Source organism: Mirounga leonina, unplaced genomic scaffold, assembly GCF_011800145.1.
Source record: "Mirounga leonina isolate KUSES-001 unplaced genomic scaffold, KU_Mleo_1.0 Mir_321, whole genome shotgun sequence".
NCBI lineage: Eukaryota > Metazoa > Chordata > Mammalia > Carnivora > Phocidae > Mirounga > Mirounga leonina.
The window spans coordinates 4,980,169-4,996,971 of NW_023270680.1; the positions used below are offsets into that span (position 1 = coordinate 4,980,169).

General features: G+C 54.9%; 1 protein-coding gene across 1 annotated transcript in view; it reads right to left on the reverse strand.

Annotated features, from left to right (window-relative positions):
• The window catches only part of PTPRN2 (protein tyrosine phosphatase receptor type N2), a 119,153-nt gene that overhangs the window by 42,629 nt on the left and 59,721 nt on the right, over nucleotides 1–16,803 (reverse strand). Inside the window, exon 8 of the mRNA XM_035029802.1 lies at nucleotides 6,116–6,189. Within this exon, the coding sequence (XP_034885693.1) occupies nucleotides 6,116–6,189 (74 nt within the window). The remainder of the gene's footprint in view (nucleotides 1–6,115; nucleotides 6,190–16,803) is intronic.

Consider the following 16,803-nt stretch of genomic DNA (forward strand, 5'->3'; position numbering starts at 1 on the left):
AGGCCATGAGCCTCCCCCCAGGCCACGGGCCTCCCCAGGCCACCAGCCAGCATGCATGGCCTCCACCCCAGCCATGAGCCTCGACCCTGGCCACCTGCCAGTGTGAGCTGCCTGCACACCCACCATAGGCCACGTGCAGGGTTCCAATCAACAAGCACTTTGTGAGAACTGCAGATGTGGGGCTGGGAGAGGTGAAACCAGGGGGCCAGGCCCATGACCACCCTTCAGGGTCCTGGAAGAATGAATGAACAAGTGCATCCTGCCTCCCCTAAGAGTTAACTCCTCTCACATGGGGGCTTGTTCCTGTTACCCAGGAAGTGGCGCTGGCACCCCGGATCATGCCAGGGGTCTGCGAGCATGGTGTGCAGGCCCTCCCTGGGAGACAGGCCCAGGCTTCCAGCAGCTTGTTTCCAATTCTAGTCCTATGGCGCCAGGCAAGGGGCTGAAGACGGACAAACAGCAGAATGCAGTTAGGGGTTTTCTGCCTGGTTGGTTTGTCCAAGCCTGCTGGCCTCAACAGAGGGGTCTGGCTTAAAATACCTTCATTATGACATTTAATTTAAAGACATCTAAGCAGGAAACAGAAGGGAGAAAGGGACCCAGGGAACAAAGCCTAGAGAAGGAAATTGGATGGAAATGCTGTGGACAGCCCTTTCCCCTCACGGGACTTCCCTGCCCGCCGCGCACCCTGGGCGGGACCACGGAGACCACCCCAGGGGGACGGACAGGGCCTCGTGCTGGAGCCTCACCTTGGTGCTCACCTGTCACACATGCTCAGTCCCTGAATCTTTCCCATCTGGCACTAGACTCTATTACTCTTCTGATACCAGGGTTTGAGAAAACATTTAAAATGCTCTGTTTAAAGATATTTGTTAAGAACACATTTCCCAATACAGTGAGAAAGGAGGAGGTTTCAGCCACACATGGTTCTATGGCAGCACACGAGGATGTCGGCTGTCCACCCTAGAGCCACCCTAACACACGGCCCCACGCTGGGTTTGAAGGACAGCCTGCGGGAGGCACGGTCTCCAGAGCACGGATTTAGTGATCCTCGCAGAGATGACGGTCGTCAGCATAAAAGGGTGCGTGACGCACCTTATAATTACGTGCACCGCGGAAGAGCCGATGTAAGTCATTCCCACAGAACAACAATGGAATGCCGGCTGGGGTGGGGGGCGGCAGGAAAATGCTTTTTCTGCCTCCAATTTAGTGATTCCCAATTAAAACTGGACCTCGTTTTCAAATTCACCACAGCACACACAATACAGGTAAAATTACGTTACTCTCGCTAAAAGCCCCAATTAAAATGTTTCAGTAGAAAAGCTTAGCAGAAATAAGGAGTTTTGATTTTTCAAAATATGCATTTGTTGGAGGTGACAGCTATTTACAAAAACCCCGTCTCTTTCTAGCAAACAATTCTGCATAAAAAGTAAAACCCCGCCTCCTTTTCAAATGTGGTTTTTTGACCAAAGCAATTTAGAGAGCACCAAATTTAAAAATCGTTAGTGTGTTCAAACTAGCACACTTAGTGGCTTTTAAACTGAGAAATCTGTGATTAAAAGTAAAAACCTGAACAGGGCTTCAGGAGGGTAAACAAGGCAACCCACTGCGGTTGGTCTTGGTGGTCTGCCGTGGCCCCCTCCAGCCCAGGCCGGGGAGGGTGTGGACAAGGCCCACCGCTCGCCCAGCCCCCTCGATGGCGGCCACGCGGCGGCCACCTGGGAGGCAGTAGATAGCATAATGACCACAGAGTGGCAAAATGTGTCATCCGTTTAACAATAATTCAAAGACAATTAGAATTATTTCATTCCGTGCACATTTTGTTGGACAGAAAATAATTCTGGGCAGAAGCGCTTTGCATGTGTCTCACGGTTTTGTGCAATCTTTAGCCGAAAAAGAGTAAAGCAAATATTTAACTAAATGAACAGAAGCTTTATATTTAAGATTTCCAGTGCAGGAGAAGTGTAATCAGAGGCAATCAAGTTTCTACTAACAGCACTTTTCCACCAGGAACTCTGGCCCACAGCCCCTGGTGGACGTGGGCGTGTGTCGTCCTCTACCGCCCAGGGCGTGAGCACGGCGTGAGCATGGCGCCTGCAGCCCCCTGTGATCTGAGCCGCCGCTGCCCCACCGCTCGCCACTCTCCTGTTCTTTGTGGAGGCCTCTTTACTTGTTCACAAACGCAGGCTCCGGGGCGGTGGAGGACGTCAGCTCCCGGGTCTGGGCCTCGGTCAGTGTCTGAGATTGGGGTGGCTGCCCACATGACCTCCACGTGCCCTTCAGCTCTGGGATTCCACGTGCGCATACGTGCGGACTCCTCTTGCGTGCCGTGGGAGTGTGTTGGCCGTAACCTTGAGGCTATCCGTCAAAGCCCGTGGGGGTTCGCTCCATGCTCTCAGGCGGCCTTCTCCCTTGTGCGCTGCGTAAGGCAGACGGGCCCCCACCATCAAATAGGACTTACTCCCAGAGACTGCGTAGCAAGCGAGGGTCACGGGGCGCCGGGTCCCAGGTACAACTACCACTACCATTTTGCTTTCACTAGGTCATTTTCCCCCCAGAAAACTGTGTTGAATCCACTCTGCCCGTGGCTGGCAGGGTACGGGAAAGGTGTGTCCATCGAGTTTCTAAATGCACAGGCTCCGAAAGCAAGCCTAGCCATCTGCTGTAAGCCAGGCAATGCCCATCATTAAATGGGTGGGAGAAACTCTAACGTGCATTAAAAACTCAGCAATAATTTCCCCAGTACTACGAACAAACAGATTTTTAAACTCAAGCATTCAGCGTGCCAAGACCAGGGACCCACGTCCCGAAGCCTTGACGAGCTCGAGGGTGGGGCCGGCAGGCTGCCCGCTGCGGTCCCGCAGGGAGAGCCAGCTCCGTCCAGCCCGACGGCCTGGTCTTGACCGTGACCCGGGGAGCGGTGCGGGGCCAGGCCTCTCACTCTGAAATCTCAGAGAGTAAACATGCACGTTTTCTTTCTCTATTCCTATCTGCCTGCCCCTGCATCTGTTTTTTTTTCTAACATTTAGAGCAAATATCACAGAACGTTTTCTTAAAAACAAGCGAATATCGAGTCAGACTTTTTAAGTCAATTTTCTAGAAGTCTTCATACGGGAATTTACTGAGAACGGTAGCTTCCGTAACTGATGTGAGACAGGCTGACTTAGGAGCTGAAGCTATTTTCATATTTTCTTCTTCTGAATTAAGGTTTAAGTAAATTATGGAATATAACATACACACATAGATGCTTGCTTGTAAATATTTTCTGAGAACCCCAGAGTTGGCTCCCATATTTGCCCAATTTCTTATGATGTTCAGGACACCTGACCGGTCACCCGATTTCCTGAGGAGTCCAGGCGCACCACTCACGTTAGTTAAATGCGTTCTGAATTAAAACGTTCAACAGTTTCTTCCCCCTCAGGAAACAGTGGAATGAAGAATAAGTTTAGTTTCAAGCGCTGGGAATTTTGGACCCGTCCCTGGTAAAGACATGCGTGTGCTGTTTTGAGCACACCGTGTGTTAGGCGTGCCAACGACATGCCTCAGCCTGCGTCCCCGGGAAGAGCTGGGCTGCACTCCTGGGTGGAGCCCACGGGCTGCCCCTCACACGTGCTGGGCGGGAGCACGGAATTCCCATTTACTTTCATGACCTCTGCTCTCAAAGCAAAGATTGCACATTATTTACTACCGGATGACTTCCCTGGAATTTAATGAGGACTAAGTACAAATATGACAGATGTAATTATCATAGTTTTATTCTGCACAGCCAGGGTCTTCTTGGGCTGTAATTGTTAGTTTTTCGTTCAAGTGCTGCTAGGAAGCTCATTATCACTGTACCTTCAGTCATTTCAGAAAGAAGAGGTGAAGAGGTACCACGGTTCATTCTGACAACCCAAATGAGAAAAGGAGAATTGTGGCGTGAAATGAAGGGGAAACATAAAAGATGCCTTAAGTCCCTCTCTCTCCTGGCGTCGCCTCCTGACCCGAGCCCCAGCCCAGTGGGGTTGGGGCGGGGGGCGCCGTCCCGCGTTTCCCGTCCCGGAGGCAAGGCCAGACGGTGGGAGGTGCGGGAGCAGCTCAGGTGCCCCACCTCCGGGCCCCGCGGGAGCGCCAGCATCGCTGGATGGACTTCTGCACGGACATTTCACTCACCCGGAGACTACCAACAGTGGGAAGTTGGAACCCATGAAATGAGGGGGAGTTGGGCACGCCCCAACTGTGGACGCTCACTTTTAGGCTTGAAAATAACTGCTCTGCTTCTCTTCCCGGCCCTGTCCCATGGTTCATGCCCGGGACAAGGAGCCCAGCAGGAGGACACGGCTCTCCAGGCAGATCTGAGCTGCCAGCAACGGGGCCCACCGCGGGGGGCACGTCCAGGCCCCTACCGCCCCCCCACCAGAACCCATGCTCTACCCACAGAAGGGGACGCTGTACACCCATGAGGCTTTGGCTTGATTCTGAACCAGAATTGACAGAAAACACTAAGCCCAGCCGGGCACTTACTGAGAAAGACAGAATGGCCCAGAGGAGAACCTGGAGAACACAGGTGGGGCCAGTCCTTGAGGTCTGCCTGTGCTGGAGGGAAGGGGGCCACCCCTTAACAGTAGCTGCGGGAGCCCAGGTCTGGGCTTGGGGTGTAGACGGAGCAGCCGACCAGCTCTTAACCCGCTTTCTCGCAGTGAGGCGGCCACTGTGCACCGTGGGGGCCGGGACACGGGCTCGGGCCCACGGCACGCTGCACTCCCAAGAATAAGCTTGATATGCCAGGCGCCCCGGAAACACACAGAACCAGCAGCTGCGAGAACGTTCTAGCAGCAGCTCCTGCCGCTTGAAATCTGACAGTGAACCTTCTCAAGGGAGCCTGCTGCAGCCGGAATGCAAGGGTCGTCAGGACGCTGCTGGGTGCGTCCTGAATCCAGAGATGACCCACGGCCTCAGCGGCCACCACAGATCACCGGCAAGCTCCCTGAGCTGGAATCCTACACGCACTGTTCCGCTGCATGCAAATCTGAGATTTTAGTCAGATATCCTGACGCTTCCCTGATGACCAACGTTGAGGCACGAGGGGAGGGGGATGGGGAGGGGTGGGGCCACACCCAACCTCCCGCAGGAATCCCCACTGGCTCCCACACTCTCCGCCACCAACCTCGCTGCTTAAAACTCTCATTCCTGGACACTCGTTTCACTTGCTTCCCACTTACGCTCATTCTAACTTCATTCTGGAAAAGCCAGGCTGAGCATGGCTTAGTCTGACCTCTGACTCGTCACCCTCCGGCGCTCCGACTCCCCCTCCTGCCCGCTCTCCCATGGGGCTCATGCCAGCCGTGGGCTGCGGGTCACGGGGGTCCCCCCAGGGGTTCTGTTCTCAGGAAGCCCGGCCCCGGGAGGCACAGCCCTGCTCACGGCTCACTGCTTGTCTTGAGGGGAAGGTCCGCCCTGGAAACACCCCCGGGGACCAGCCTGCACGCATGTCTGCCTCAGTGCCCTCCAACTTTTTAACAAGGGGAGGGTTGGGGTCCAATTGTTTCCATATCCCCTGAACAAACAGGGAACAAGTGGGTCTAGAAAGGAGGAATGCCACCAACCATAGATTTTCCTAAAAGTTACGGGTTCCAGTCAGTAAACCAGCGGCCGCTCTTGCTGGGCCCCTCAAGCCAGTGGAACCAGGACTGCTCCTGCCTGGTGAGGACCCAGCCCAGGCCAGCTGGTTGAGATGAGTCACCTGGGTAAGACTAATGACCTGGCTGAGACTAGTTGCCTGGCTAATACTAATTACCTGGTTCACTAGTCATTTGGTTGAGACTAGTCGCCTGATTGAAACTAACTACCTACTTGGCTAGTTACCCAGTGGAGACCAGTCACCTGGTTGAGACGAACTATCTAGTTGGCTAGTCACCCGGTTGAGACAAAATACCTAGTTGGCTAGTCACCCAGTTGAGGCTAACCACCCGGTTGAGACCGGTCACCTGGTTGAGATTCACTACCTAGTTGGCTAGCCGCCCGTTTGGGACAAACTACCTCGTTGGCTAGCCAGCCGGTCGAGACCAATCGCCCGGCTGAGACCACGCGGGCTCGTGGACGAGGACGGGTGGGGGCCCCAGCAGGAGGTACTCACGATGGGGCTGGCGTTGATGTAGTCCGAGTTGCTGTGACTGTTCTCGGATTTCAGCAGGATCCTGGAGTGATCGTCTGCAAGCAGAGGCATAGAGTTAGATCAGCACACAGGCCTGTGTCCCCAGGGGCTACAGAGGGGAACAGCAGGTGTCGAATGCCTATGCTGCTGTCCCTCCTTGGGGCTCTGCTGAGGTCAGTTCATGTCACTTCCCCCTCTGTCCTCCATTCACGGTCCTTCGGCGTCAGGGCAGAGAAGCAGGGAGTGTGGGCAAATGACACTAGGTTTCCCCTGGCAGAACTGAGCTATTCTAAGGTCTTTCTTAGAGTCCAAATACCAGGGTCAGGTGTCCCTCTGCAGGATCTTTTTTGGGGTTTCCCTTCAGCTAGTGGACATATATGGCCGCACATAGCAGATACGTATCTACGTGAATATTCAGACATCAGGCAACTCTTCTCTATACACAATTTTGTGGTCTGGAAACGGTTTAGTTCTGGAGATTACAGGACTTTTCTTTTAGAGGGACAGTAGGAGAAAAAGAAAACGTGGCCGAAGAAGGAAGAGGGATCGTGCAGGGGGAGGCCTCAAACATGCACCAGGACTTGACAGATGTGGCAAACCAGACACATCCGTGGGGATTAGCGCCATGGGATTGTCAACACTTAGTGTGCTTGATCCATGAGTTATTCTTAATTCTGGTTCTGGAATAACCACCCTCTTATGTACAGTGACATCCCTCTGCCTGTTTTCGGGAACTTTCCAAGCTTCGCCCTTGGAGGGACGTGGAGGAGGGCGTGCGGGGAGCAGGGCGGTACCAGTTCCGACGGGTTACAGGCTCAGGTGAGGGACACCCACGACAGTCCCTCCTTCCTCCTGCCTTCCCTGGGTGGGCAGCCACCTTCTCTGTCCTCTGCGAGGCGCAGCAGAGAACTGAAAGCCACCAAACATGGCAGCGTGCTCAACCCTGTTATCTTTGCTCTGGTCGATGCCTCAGGGTGCCCCACACAACACCTATATCTTTTCTTCTAAGAATCTAAAGACAAACTGGCTGGAGCCTTGGAAGCCAGGGATGTGGGGGGCTGTGAGTGTTTCACCCCGGCCCCTCATCCCACAGAGCATCCAATTCCAGGCTCCCAAACTTGAAAACAGCTCAGGCACTGGGGGCAGGAAAGCCTGGGGACTGTGCTATGGTTTGTGTTTCTTTCATTTCTCTAGGAGATTTTACTTAATTTTTAAAAAAGATTTTATTTATTTATTTGACAGAGAGATACACAGCAAGAGCGGGAACACAAACAGGGGCAGTGGGAGAGGGAGAAGCAGGCTTCCCGCCAAGCAGGGAGCCCGATGCGGGGCTCGATCCCAGGACCCTGGGATCACGACCTGAGCCGAAGGCAGATGCTTAACCGACTGAGGCACCCAGGCGCCCCTACTTAATTTTTTTTTTTTTTGACAACACCTCTGGGGCTTGGGAAACTTGGTGAGTCTACCGTACTGGACATCATCCCATCAGTCTTATTGAGGTATTGACGTTAGCTTTTTTCCAGTGGAGATAAGATAGATGAGAAACATCGAGAGATGAGGAAGAGCCCATACGTTGCATGATGTGCTTACATACGCATATGTTATCTGCACCCAAAAGTAGTGGAAACGCTCAGAAAGCATTTACGATGGTAGCCGCCGAGGCATCCTCCTACGGCGTGAATAATGATACAAAAATCCCATGTGCTCGATGGTGTTGGGTTCCTGCACAGATTTATTCTTGAGACAGTGAAAATTGGCAGTGGCAGGAAATTGAAATAAAATTTACCAGAAAAATTGGTCAACTCTGACATCCTAACATGCTGCAAACATTACTGTACAGGAGAAACTCAGGGCGCCTGACTCCATGTTGCTCTCACCTCCCTCGAAGCTGTGACCTGTAGCTTGGAAACTTCTGCTCAGCCCTGCATGTAGGCACGCTAGACACTGAAGGAATTTTGCTGACAGCTGAGACTCAGGCAAACCGCCCCTACCCGAGACCCAAGTTCCCCCAAGGAGATACGAAGTATGTACAGAAGTTGCTATGTCCAAGATTTATAGGACCATTGTGGGATTCCTATCCACACAGATCAGGCAACCAAGGACAAAGAGGTTTCACCGTCCTTCCCAGAGCCTTTCTGGCTCCTGGATGTCCACAGTCATCAGTCACCTTTGGACTCCAGCTCCCTCCCCTTCCCCTTCTTTCTCTCTCTTTTTTTAAATTTAAATTCAATTAGCCAACATATAGTACGTCATTAGTTTCAGATCTGGTGTTCAATGATTTCATCAGTTGCATATAACACCCAGTGCTCATCACATCACGTGCCCTCCTTAAAGCCCATCACCCGGTTACCCCATCCCCCCCACTTCCCCTCCAGCAACGCTCAGTTTGTTTCCTATGATTAAGAGTCTCTCATGCTTTGTTTCCCTCTCTGATTTCTTCCCATTCAGTTTTCCCTCCCTTCCCCTGTGGTCTTCCATGCTATTCCTTATATTCCACATATAAGTGAAGCCATATAATTGTCTTTCTCTGATTGACTTATTTCGCTCAGCATTATCCCCTCCAGTTCCATCCATGTCAGTGTAAATGGTAGGTATTCATCCTTTCTGGTGGCTGAGTGATATTCCATTGTATATATGGACCACATCTTCTTTATCCATTCATCTGTTGAAGGGCATCTCGGCTCCTTCCCACCGTTTGGCTATTGTGGACATTGCTGCTATGAACATTGGGGGGCAGGTGCCCCTTCTTTTCACTACATCTGTGTCTTTGGGGCAAATACCCAGTGGTACCATTGCTGGGTGGTAGGGTAGCTCTATTTTTAACGTCTTGAGGAAACTCCATACTGTTTTCCAGAGTGGCTGCACCAGCTTGCATTCCCTTCTCTCAACATAAAAGAAGCCTGCATTTGTGCGAGGCCAGTTGGTTCTTTAGGATGACAGGCTGCCATCTTGGTCTGTTGGCTTTCTGGATGAAGTTGCTTTCCTTACTCCAACACCGTGCCTCTTGACTTACTGGCCTGTTGTGCAGCGAGCAGAAAGAGCTTGGACCTGGTTACACTACCTCCCAATGAAGTTCGAGAAGCCCAGTTCCACAGCAGGGTGCCTCATGAACACATCAAGCTGGAGGCTGTGATGTGTTGCTCAGAAGCAGGCACCTTTTCTGAAGGACACACCGGGCCTACTGTTGCAGCCTACACAGAATTCTGGAATAAAAAAGCAGAGCTTCTGGCTGCTTCTAGAGGGCTCCAGAGGGCCTCCCAGGGGCCCTGCCCCATTAGAAATATGTTCACCACAGTCAACTTCAGGCACTGTTGATATCGGCAACGGGGACCCCCCCGACTGTCAAGAGAAATTTGTCAAAGAGCAGGGTCACTGGTGAAGGGACGGGAGGGGTACAGGGAGGAAGAGCCGCGGCCGCCAATCTCTGGCCTCAGAGGGCTGTGAAGGCACCACACGTCACCCAGCTAGACAGGCGCAGGCTTGGGGGCTGCTGGGCGCCCTTCACCTCCCAGGGGACGGCCCTGCCCTGCCCTGCGAGCGACCAGCCCAGTGAACAAGCACCAGCTGGATTTTTGAGCCGGAAAATTAAGAAAACAGTTCACAAACGTGGGAGTCTTGGTGAAATAAAAATGCAATCTGGCATTTTCGTTCGGCACTCAGAGCTCGGCACTCTGACGACTGAGGGGACAAGCTGTTTGGAGCCTGCGCCCGGTGGTGAGGACAGCCTGCGCTCTGTCAGGCTCCCCGTGAGGCGCTGTTTCCGCCGTGCTCACTTCCCGCAGGCCGCCCTTTTCAAGCCACCATCGAGTCTGGGATAAGGTCTTCAAAAGCTTCAGAGTTCTGCTGCCTTCCCATCACATAGTTGATTTTGCGGCAACGCGCTGCTTTCAGAAATAACAGTGAGCTTGTTTTGTTTTTAATATTGGGCCATCTGAAGCTCCATCTGAAACACCTAGAACCGCCCTGGACGGGTTGGGGCACAGAGGAGGGACACGCGGCAGGGATGGCTCAGGGGGTATTTCGATGGGTTGGGCAAATCTCAACTATCTTGTGGTTCACTCTTCCTGTTCATCTTCTTAAAAGAGCTGATATGGGAGCCAGTGAGCTGCCATGAAGTTGAGTCTGGCTGCCTTTATTCTTTGTGTGGCCTGGCGGCATGACAGAGTCACTGGAGGTCACGTGACCAAGCTGGAGGTGAGCCCAGGGCGGGCTCATGAGCAAACCCTCCTCTCCCTCGCCCCTGCTGCACTGACTGAGCATGGCCAGTGTGAACACATACACCTGCCTGGAGCAGACACAATGGCCCCAACCACGGAGCAAGGATTTGTAGCCAACTGGGTGCTTGCCCTTCAGTTGAGAAGGGTGTGTGTCCTTTAGGGTCTTCGAGACCTCACTTGGGAGCCAGGAGATGGAAACTCAGTGTCTTCTGTCTGTATTTGACCCTAAGATGGAGTTGTTTTCTCTCGTGAGATCTACAACAGTGAGCTTTATCAGGGAGTGGAGGAGAAAGACACCTGCCAAGAAGAAACTTGTTGAACTACGCTGCTGTGTGGGGCACGTTCCTTTTCTCAACTCCTTGTTCAAGAGCGATGTTCCAAGCTTCTCCAGCGTTCTCTCTGCTCCAAGAGTAGTTTCACACATAGTACCTTTCTTCTTCTGGGAACACGGTGCCATAGATAGAACGGGGTCTGGGTCCCCATTTTAGATTGAAATGATTTTCATAAATGCCAAAAGTTCTAGAATTTCTTCTTATTAGTGGGACAAAGAGCGCGTGAAGACAGCCCAGGGTATATCTGGAGGGCTGTGGCCGACCCATGAGTGGGGGCATGTCCCACTCTTGCCGTCGTCTAGAACACGTCCACATGAACTATTTAAGGATGGTGCGTGGAGGCTTCCTTTGCCTCTAACCCGTCTTGACACCAAGGGTAGTGTTTCTTTAGGCATCCTGATTATGTCATTCGTGCCAAGTGAATTGATAAATGTGGGTCAGTGATCTTCACAGCACTAGCAGATGAATTCCTGGATGTTGGATGCCTTCGGATCAGGTGCGTGGGGGCATTGCTGGCTGACCACACGAAGGGATTCTTCACCCGAGCGCTCTGCCAATGTCCTCATGGGGCCTCCCAGCGGTCACTGCTTTCTCTCGTGCTGGCTGGATGCCGTTTCCTTTACTTTGAAGGTGTGGCTGGTGGAAATGCAGATTGGGTCTGGTGACCCACCGGCATTCTGCGCCGCGGAGTTGGGGCTCTGAGTCTTTAATGGAGACCCGTCACCCGGAGAAGCTCGCGGCATCAGTGGCCACCAGTTCCTTCTCCAATTTCACGGGTCCATGGATGGTTTAGTGCACTGGGAGCACACAGCCTGCAGCTCGCTGCCATCGGTCTCCCAGCTGTTAAAGCTGGCCCAGGGATCCCAGCCAGTTACATGCGAGACTATCTTTACTGATTTGGACTCGGCATCGTTGAGCAAAGCTATACATTTCTATATATTTGTTTGAAGACTGAGTTGCTACACAGACAGTGTGCTTCTTTGCAGATCGGGGAAGCTGAAGACCACAGTGAGGTTAGGAAACATTCTTGCTCTGAATGGTAAGTCCTCTCTAGAAAGGTCGGCTCAAGCTTCTTCCCGTGGCCTTCCCTTCCTCAGTCAGTAAGTGGGTGTTCTGCTCTTAGGTAAGCGTGCTGGAAACTCTTAGCTCAAATTCTAAAGGTCATCAAACCTCCCAGAAGAAAAAGCATTAGGGTTGCACTCAGCGCCTCCTTGGATCAGCACACAGGGCTGCGTTTGGGTGGTCTGGGTGGTGAGGTCCCAGATTCACAGCACCCTCCTGCATCCAGAGCTGGTGAGAGAATGTGACCCATTCTGTCACCCGCCCGTCACCCAGCACAGAGGCTCACGTCGGCCTCTGGCCCCAGACGCAGCAGGAGGAGGTCTTGGAGTCCCACGACAGCCTGGTCTCCTATCTCGTGGCTTCGATAGTTCACTCACATCTCAGCAGATCTCTCAAAAAGAAATCCCCAAATAGGACTGGCAGCTTGCTCTGCAGGTGAACGACAGTGTGGAGGAGGATGAGGGCCGGACTCAGCGGGACACCCACGCCGGGGGCAGTTCCGACCACGTGCGGGCCTCGCCCACCGCAGCGCAGCTCTGGGGAAAAGGGACACCTGGGCACACGTAGGAACCGACTCTGGTGGTTTCTGGTCTGTGGCCTGGCACTGCCCCCCGAGCCCCCCTGGGGTCAAGCGTTGACCCGTGTAACCCTTGTCTGCAGGACAAAGATGTGCTGGCATCCCTACCCCCAGGACCTCAGACGTGACCCCTGTGGAGGTCTCTGGTGTCCCTGTGGGGAGAGGCAGATGCGGAAGACGATGTGTGTGCATGCCGAGCAGAGAGCCTGGAGCAGGTGCTCCCTCAGAGCCTCTGACATCCCGCCTCCGGGACTGAGAATTAACTCCTGTTGTTTCCGCTGTGGCCTGTGGTCTCGTGGCGCCCCGGGCCCACACACCTGGAGTCGGGTCTCCGTCCCCTCCGGCTTCCTCATGACTGGCTGGCCTTCCCCTCGCCAGGCTCGTCCTGCTTCCTCTGACCCAGTTTCCCCGTCTCTTCCACAGGAGACGAGCCCGGACAAGCAAGAAGGGTGCCACCAGCAGAGTAAAGGATCAGGATCCTCTGAGAGCGCTCAGCAAACAGATGTGGGGCCACGTCCTTGACTTCGGGCCGGAGGGGAGGAGTGGGCCAAGGCACTGTGGGAACCGTGGGCAGCCCGCGGTGGTGGGTGGAGGGAGCGCCCCTCCCATGCCGGTGTTGGGGCCATGCATGGGCGCTGCGTCCGACCGGGAGGGCAAAGCCGAGGGAGGCAGCGTGGTGGGCGTCTTGCGGGATCGGTGCCGCACGCACAGCGATGACGAGAGCAGAGACAGCACGTGAGCACAGCCACGCCACCTGCGTAATTCTGCTGAGACCTGCAGCCAACGCACACAGATTTCACCTCTACTCGTGTGAGGAACCACGGCCCACCCGTGGCTGAGACGAGGAAATGCACGAGACGCAGGTGGCCGAGTGTGTGGCTCCCGCATCCTCCGGGGGGTGGGCAGTCACACACGTTCAAACAAAGAAGACAGAGCTGTGTTTCGTTGAGAACACAGGCTGCCCCCAGAAAACAATCCCACCTGCATCTGTGCCGACTGGGGGGACTAGAGCCCGTGTGGGGGGGTGGACGGTGGGCACAAGCCGTCGTCTTCGAGGGATAGTCCTGACATCTGAAGGGGACCCAGGAGGACACAGTGACCCCTGACCCTTCGTAATGCCGTCTGAGACAACATTATTCCCCCCGAGGCCTTGCCAACTAGGATGCTTCTGGAAAAGTGAAAGAAGAAAGCTCGGCAGGAAACTTGCTGATTAACGTAACAGAGGTGGGGAGGGATGCCCAAATACCCCACAGAACAAGCCCTTCCCACAGGAGAAGGGGTGTGGCCCTGGGGACGGAGGGACACGGAACAGATGCGGGAGCAGCTTCTGGCTTCCTCCGTCCCTGCGAGTGGGCCGGGGTGGCCAGCACCCCCCTCCCACGGGAGCACAGTGGCTGTGGAGGGTCCAGTCCTGCCAGGGAGGGTGAGCTGCTGGGAAGCAGGCGGACGTCGGGGCGGGACCACGAGACCCACCCGTGGAGCCGGGTGTCTGGGTGGATGAAGGGGATGTGGAAGCGCCCACTGGGGAGATGGGATGCCTTCCACATCCCAAGGGACTGGCCCAGGAGCTCCCTGCGGGCCCGCGCTCGGCCAATACTGCGGCAGATGGCCTCTCCCACAGGCACATAGGTATCCCCCAAATCGGTGGTGCCCGAGACCCTGGAGAAGCCAGGCCGTCGTCTGGGCCAACAGATGCTGCGAGGATGGTATGGCCGCTTCTTCATCTCCATCGCGAGACCCTCACAGAAATACGGTTCCACGGTCCCCTCGTGACAGCTGTGGCCACCGGGGCCGTGTGAGAAGGGCACGGTGGGCGGAGGCGTGGACGGGGCAGTCCCCCGTGGCTGCGGTAAGGAGAGCCACGCCCCATGGCCACAGACACCCCATGCTCGCGTATTACACGTCTGCAGCCGGGAAGTCCGACATGAGTCTTCATCAAGCTTCGGGCGGGCTGGTTCTGAGGGTCCAGGGAGAATGCGCCTCCCTGCCTCCTCCCACTGAGATGTGCCCACGTTCTCGGCTCGCAGCCCCTCCCCTCGGCCTCCCGCCTCCATGCACCCCTGCTCCGACAGTTCCTCAGAATCGCCTTGAGTCAGTGTCCGCTGATCTGCAAACCCTCCTTCCACCTGTCATGTAAATCTCCCTCCCGCGAGGTGACTGCTCACAGATGCCGGAGTTGGGATGTGGGCATCTTGGGGCCACGGATCTGCCGCCACACTGGGCAAAGTGACAGAGTAGAATCCGTCGGAGACTCAAGGCCTCTCTGGAGAGCAATGGGCTCTGCGCTCCCAGGTTCCCACCGCCTGTTACGGACCACGTGGCCAGGTGGGTGACGCTCGCCTTGCCCGGTTCAGAAGGCACCACGCAGGCGAGGTCAGCATCCCTGCAGAAGGAGGGCTGCCACCCACTGGACGTCTTCCGGGAGGCCTCACTGCTAGGAGGGCACGCTCTCCAGGCAAATGGGAATGAAGTGGACAGGAGACGAGCTGGGAAGATGTGGAGGAGAGGGGCAGGAAGGAGGGAAGCGTGGGGCTAGGAGTGGAAGTACAGTTTCAAGTCCCGGTTTCCCGAGATCCTGGAAGTCCACAGGCGAGGGTTGCTACTCACCTGCACTGACTTCTAACAAGGAAGAGTTTGCTGAATTCATGGTAACCTTGAGAGGAACGTGGCCAACTCTCTTAAAGTGTTAGGTTGCCAAGAAAGAAAACCCTGGCTGGACAGTTAATATGGAAGCAGATGAGAGAACTTTGTTCCGGAAGCTCTAGAAGGGAGCCCAGCCCCAGAGAGACGGGAAACCTTCAGCATCAGGGCCCCGGGGGCACAGCTGCAAGTCCCCAAGTAAGGGAAGGAGAGATAGGCGTCTGGAGAAGCAGGACAGGCAGGAGACAGGCGTCCGGAGAAGCAGGGCAGGCAGGAGAGACAGGCGTCCGGAGAAGCAGGGCAGGCAGGACCTCGAAGGCCACGTGCGGTCGTACGTCCAAGGACGGGGTCAAGCGAGGGTGCAGACTTCACAGGGAAAGCTGTCAGGAGGGCTGACGCCCTCAGTGGGTTCATGATGGAAAACACAGCGGGGGTGATGACTGAGAGTCTTTTTAGCTGCGTTTGTTTAAACCTAAAGATCTCACCAGGTACGAAACCTCGATCTGGTGCAGAGGAAGCCATTTTAACAGGTGATTTAGAGAAAATGTATTTGATTGTGGCTCTGCCTGGACCATCTCTTTCCAAACCAGGAGGCGCAGAGAAGAGACAGGGGGTTGACGGATGGTGGGCGGATGCCACTCCCCACTGGTCCGGTGAGTGACGTCAGGCATTTATGAGTCCTCCACAGAAGCACGCTCGCGGCTCACATTCACGGCAGCCACGTGGAGACACGGAGACTGGCATGGCCACTCTCAATCCCATGGTGCCCCTGGGCCCCTGACCAGAATGGGGGCGGGGGGGGCCGGGGGACAGCAGGCCTGCAAGCCAGCAGGTGAGCTTCCCGCAGACCTGTCGGGACCGTTCGCGAAACCGGAATGGGAATGTGGTCAGTAGGAGCGCAGCTTCATTAGGAACGAGTCATGTCAGAAAACAAAAGGGGGTTGTTTTCAAAAGACCACAGAGACGGAACCTCCAACCTGCTGTGATGATCCTTGATTACATCACGGTAAACACACCGCCGTCCGGATGTCCCTGGAATGCCTGGAAACGCTGAAGATGGACCGGAATGGGATGCTCGTTTTCTAGTTGTAACAACAGGGCTGTAGTAACGTAGGAGAACGTGACGTCCTTATTTTTAGGAGGCACAAGCTAAAGTATTTACGTAGATGTCATGATGCCTAAAACTCACTTTGAAAGAGTTCAGCCAGAAAGTGAGTAAAGCACACACACGTGTCAAGCAAAATCAGCCCCGTACTGACCGGCAGCTGTGGGGTCTGGGTGGTGGGTGTGGGTCACCACCCACTTATCATTTCTACCTGAGCGCTTTAAAACTTTTGCAATAAAATGTGCGGAGGAAGACCCTGCCACGCTGGTGACATTCCTTCTTTGTGAGGGCTCCTGGGCTGGCCCACGCGGGAGTCCCTCCTGGCTGGATTGCGCTGCCGGGCAGTCCTCTGTGGGGCCAGGAGGGAAGCCTGGGGCCCCCTGCTTCCCCTCCTTTGGCTCTGGCTCTTCTACTGGGAACGGGGAACACAGGACCCGCGCCTCTCGGGGTTCATGTCTGCGGCATCTGCCCCCGTGTCTGATCCAAGCGCTCCGTGAGCATCTCGACGATCCCGGGGCCGCACAGCAGGGCTGGATGCGAAGCCTTGGCTCACCACCGGCCACCGAATGCCCCTTCACAGACCTGTGTCCGCGTGAGGGGCTCTGGGTAGGGCAGTGCCCCGTGCTGACCCCGTCGGATGTGTTTTTATAGGTGAAGACACGTAAATCACGTTCGTCCAAGTGCAGATCCAGAAAGCTGACAGAGGGGAGGTGGTGTGTGGAACCAGGAATCAAACT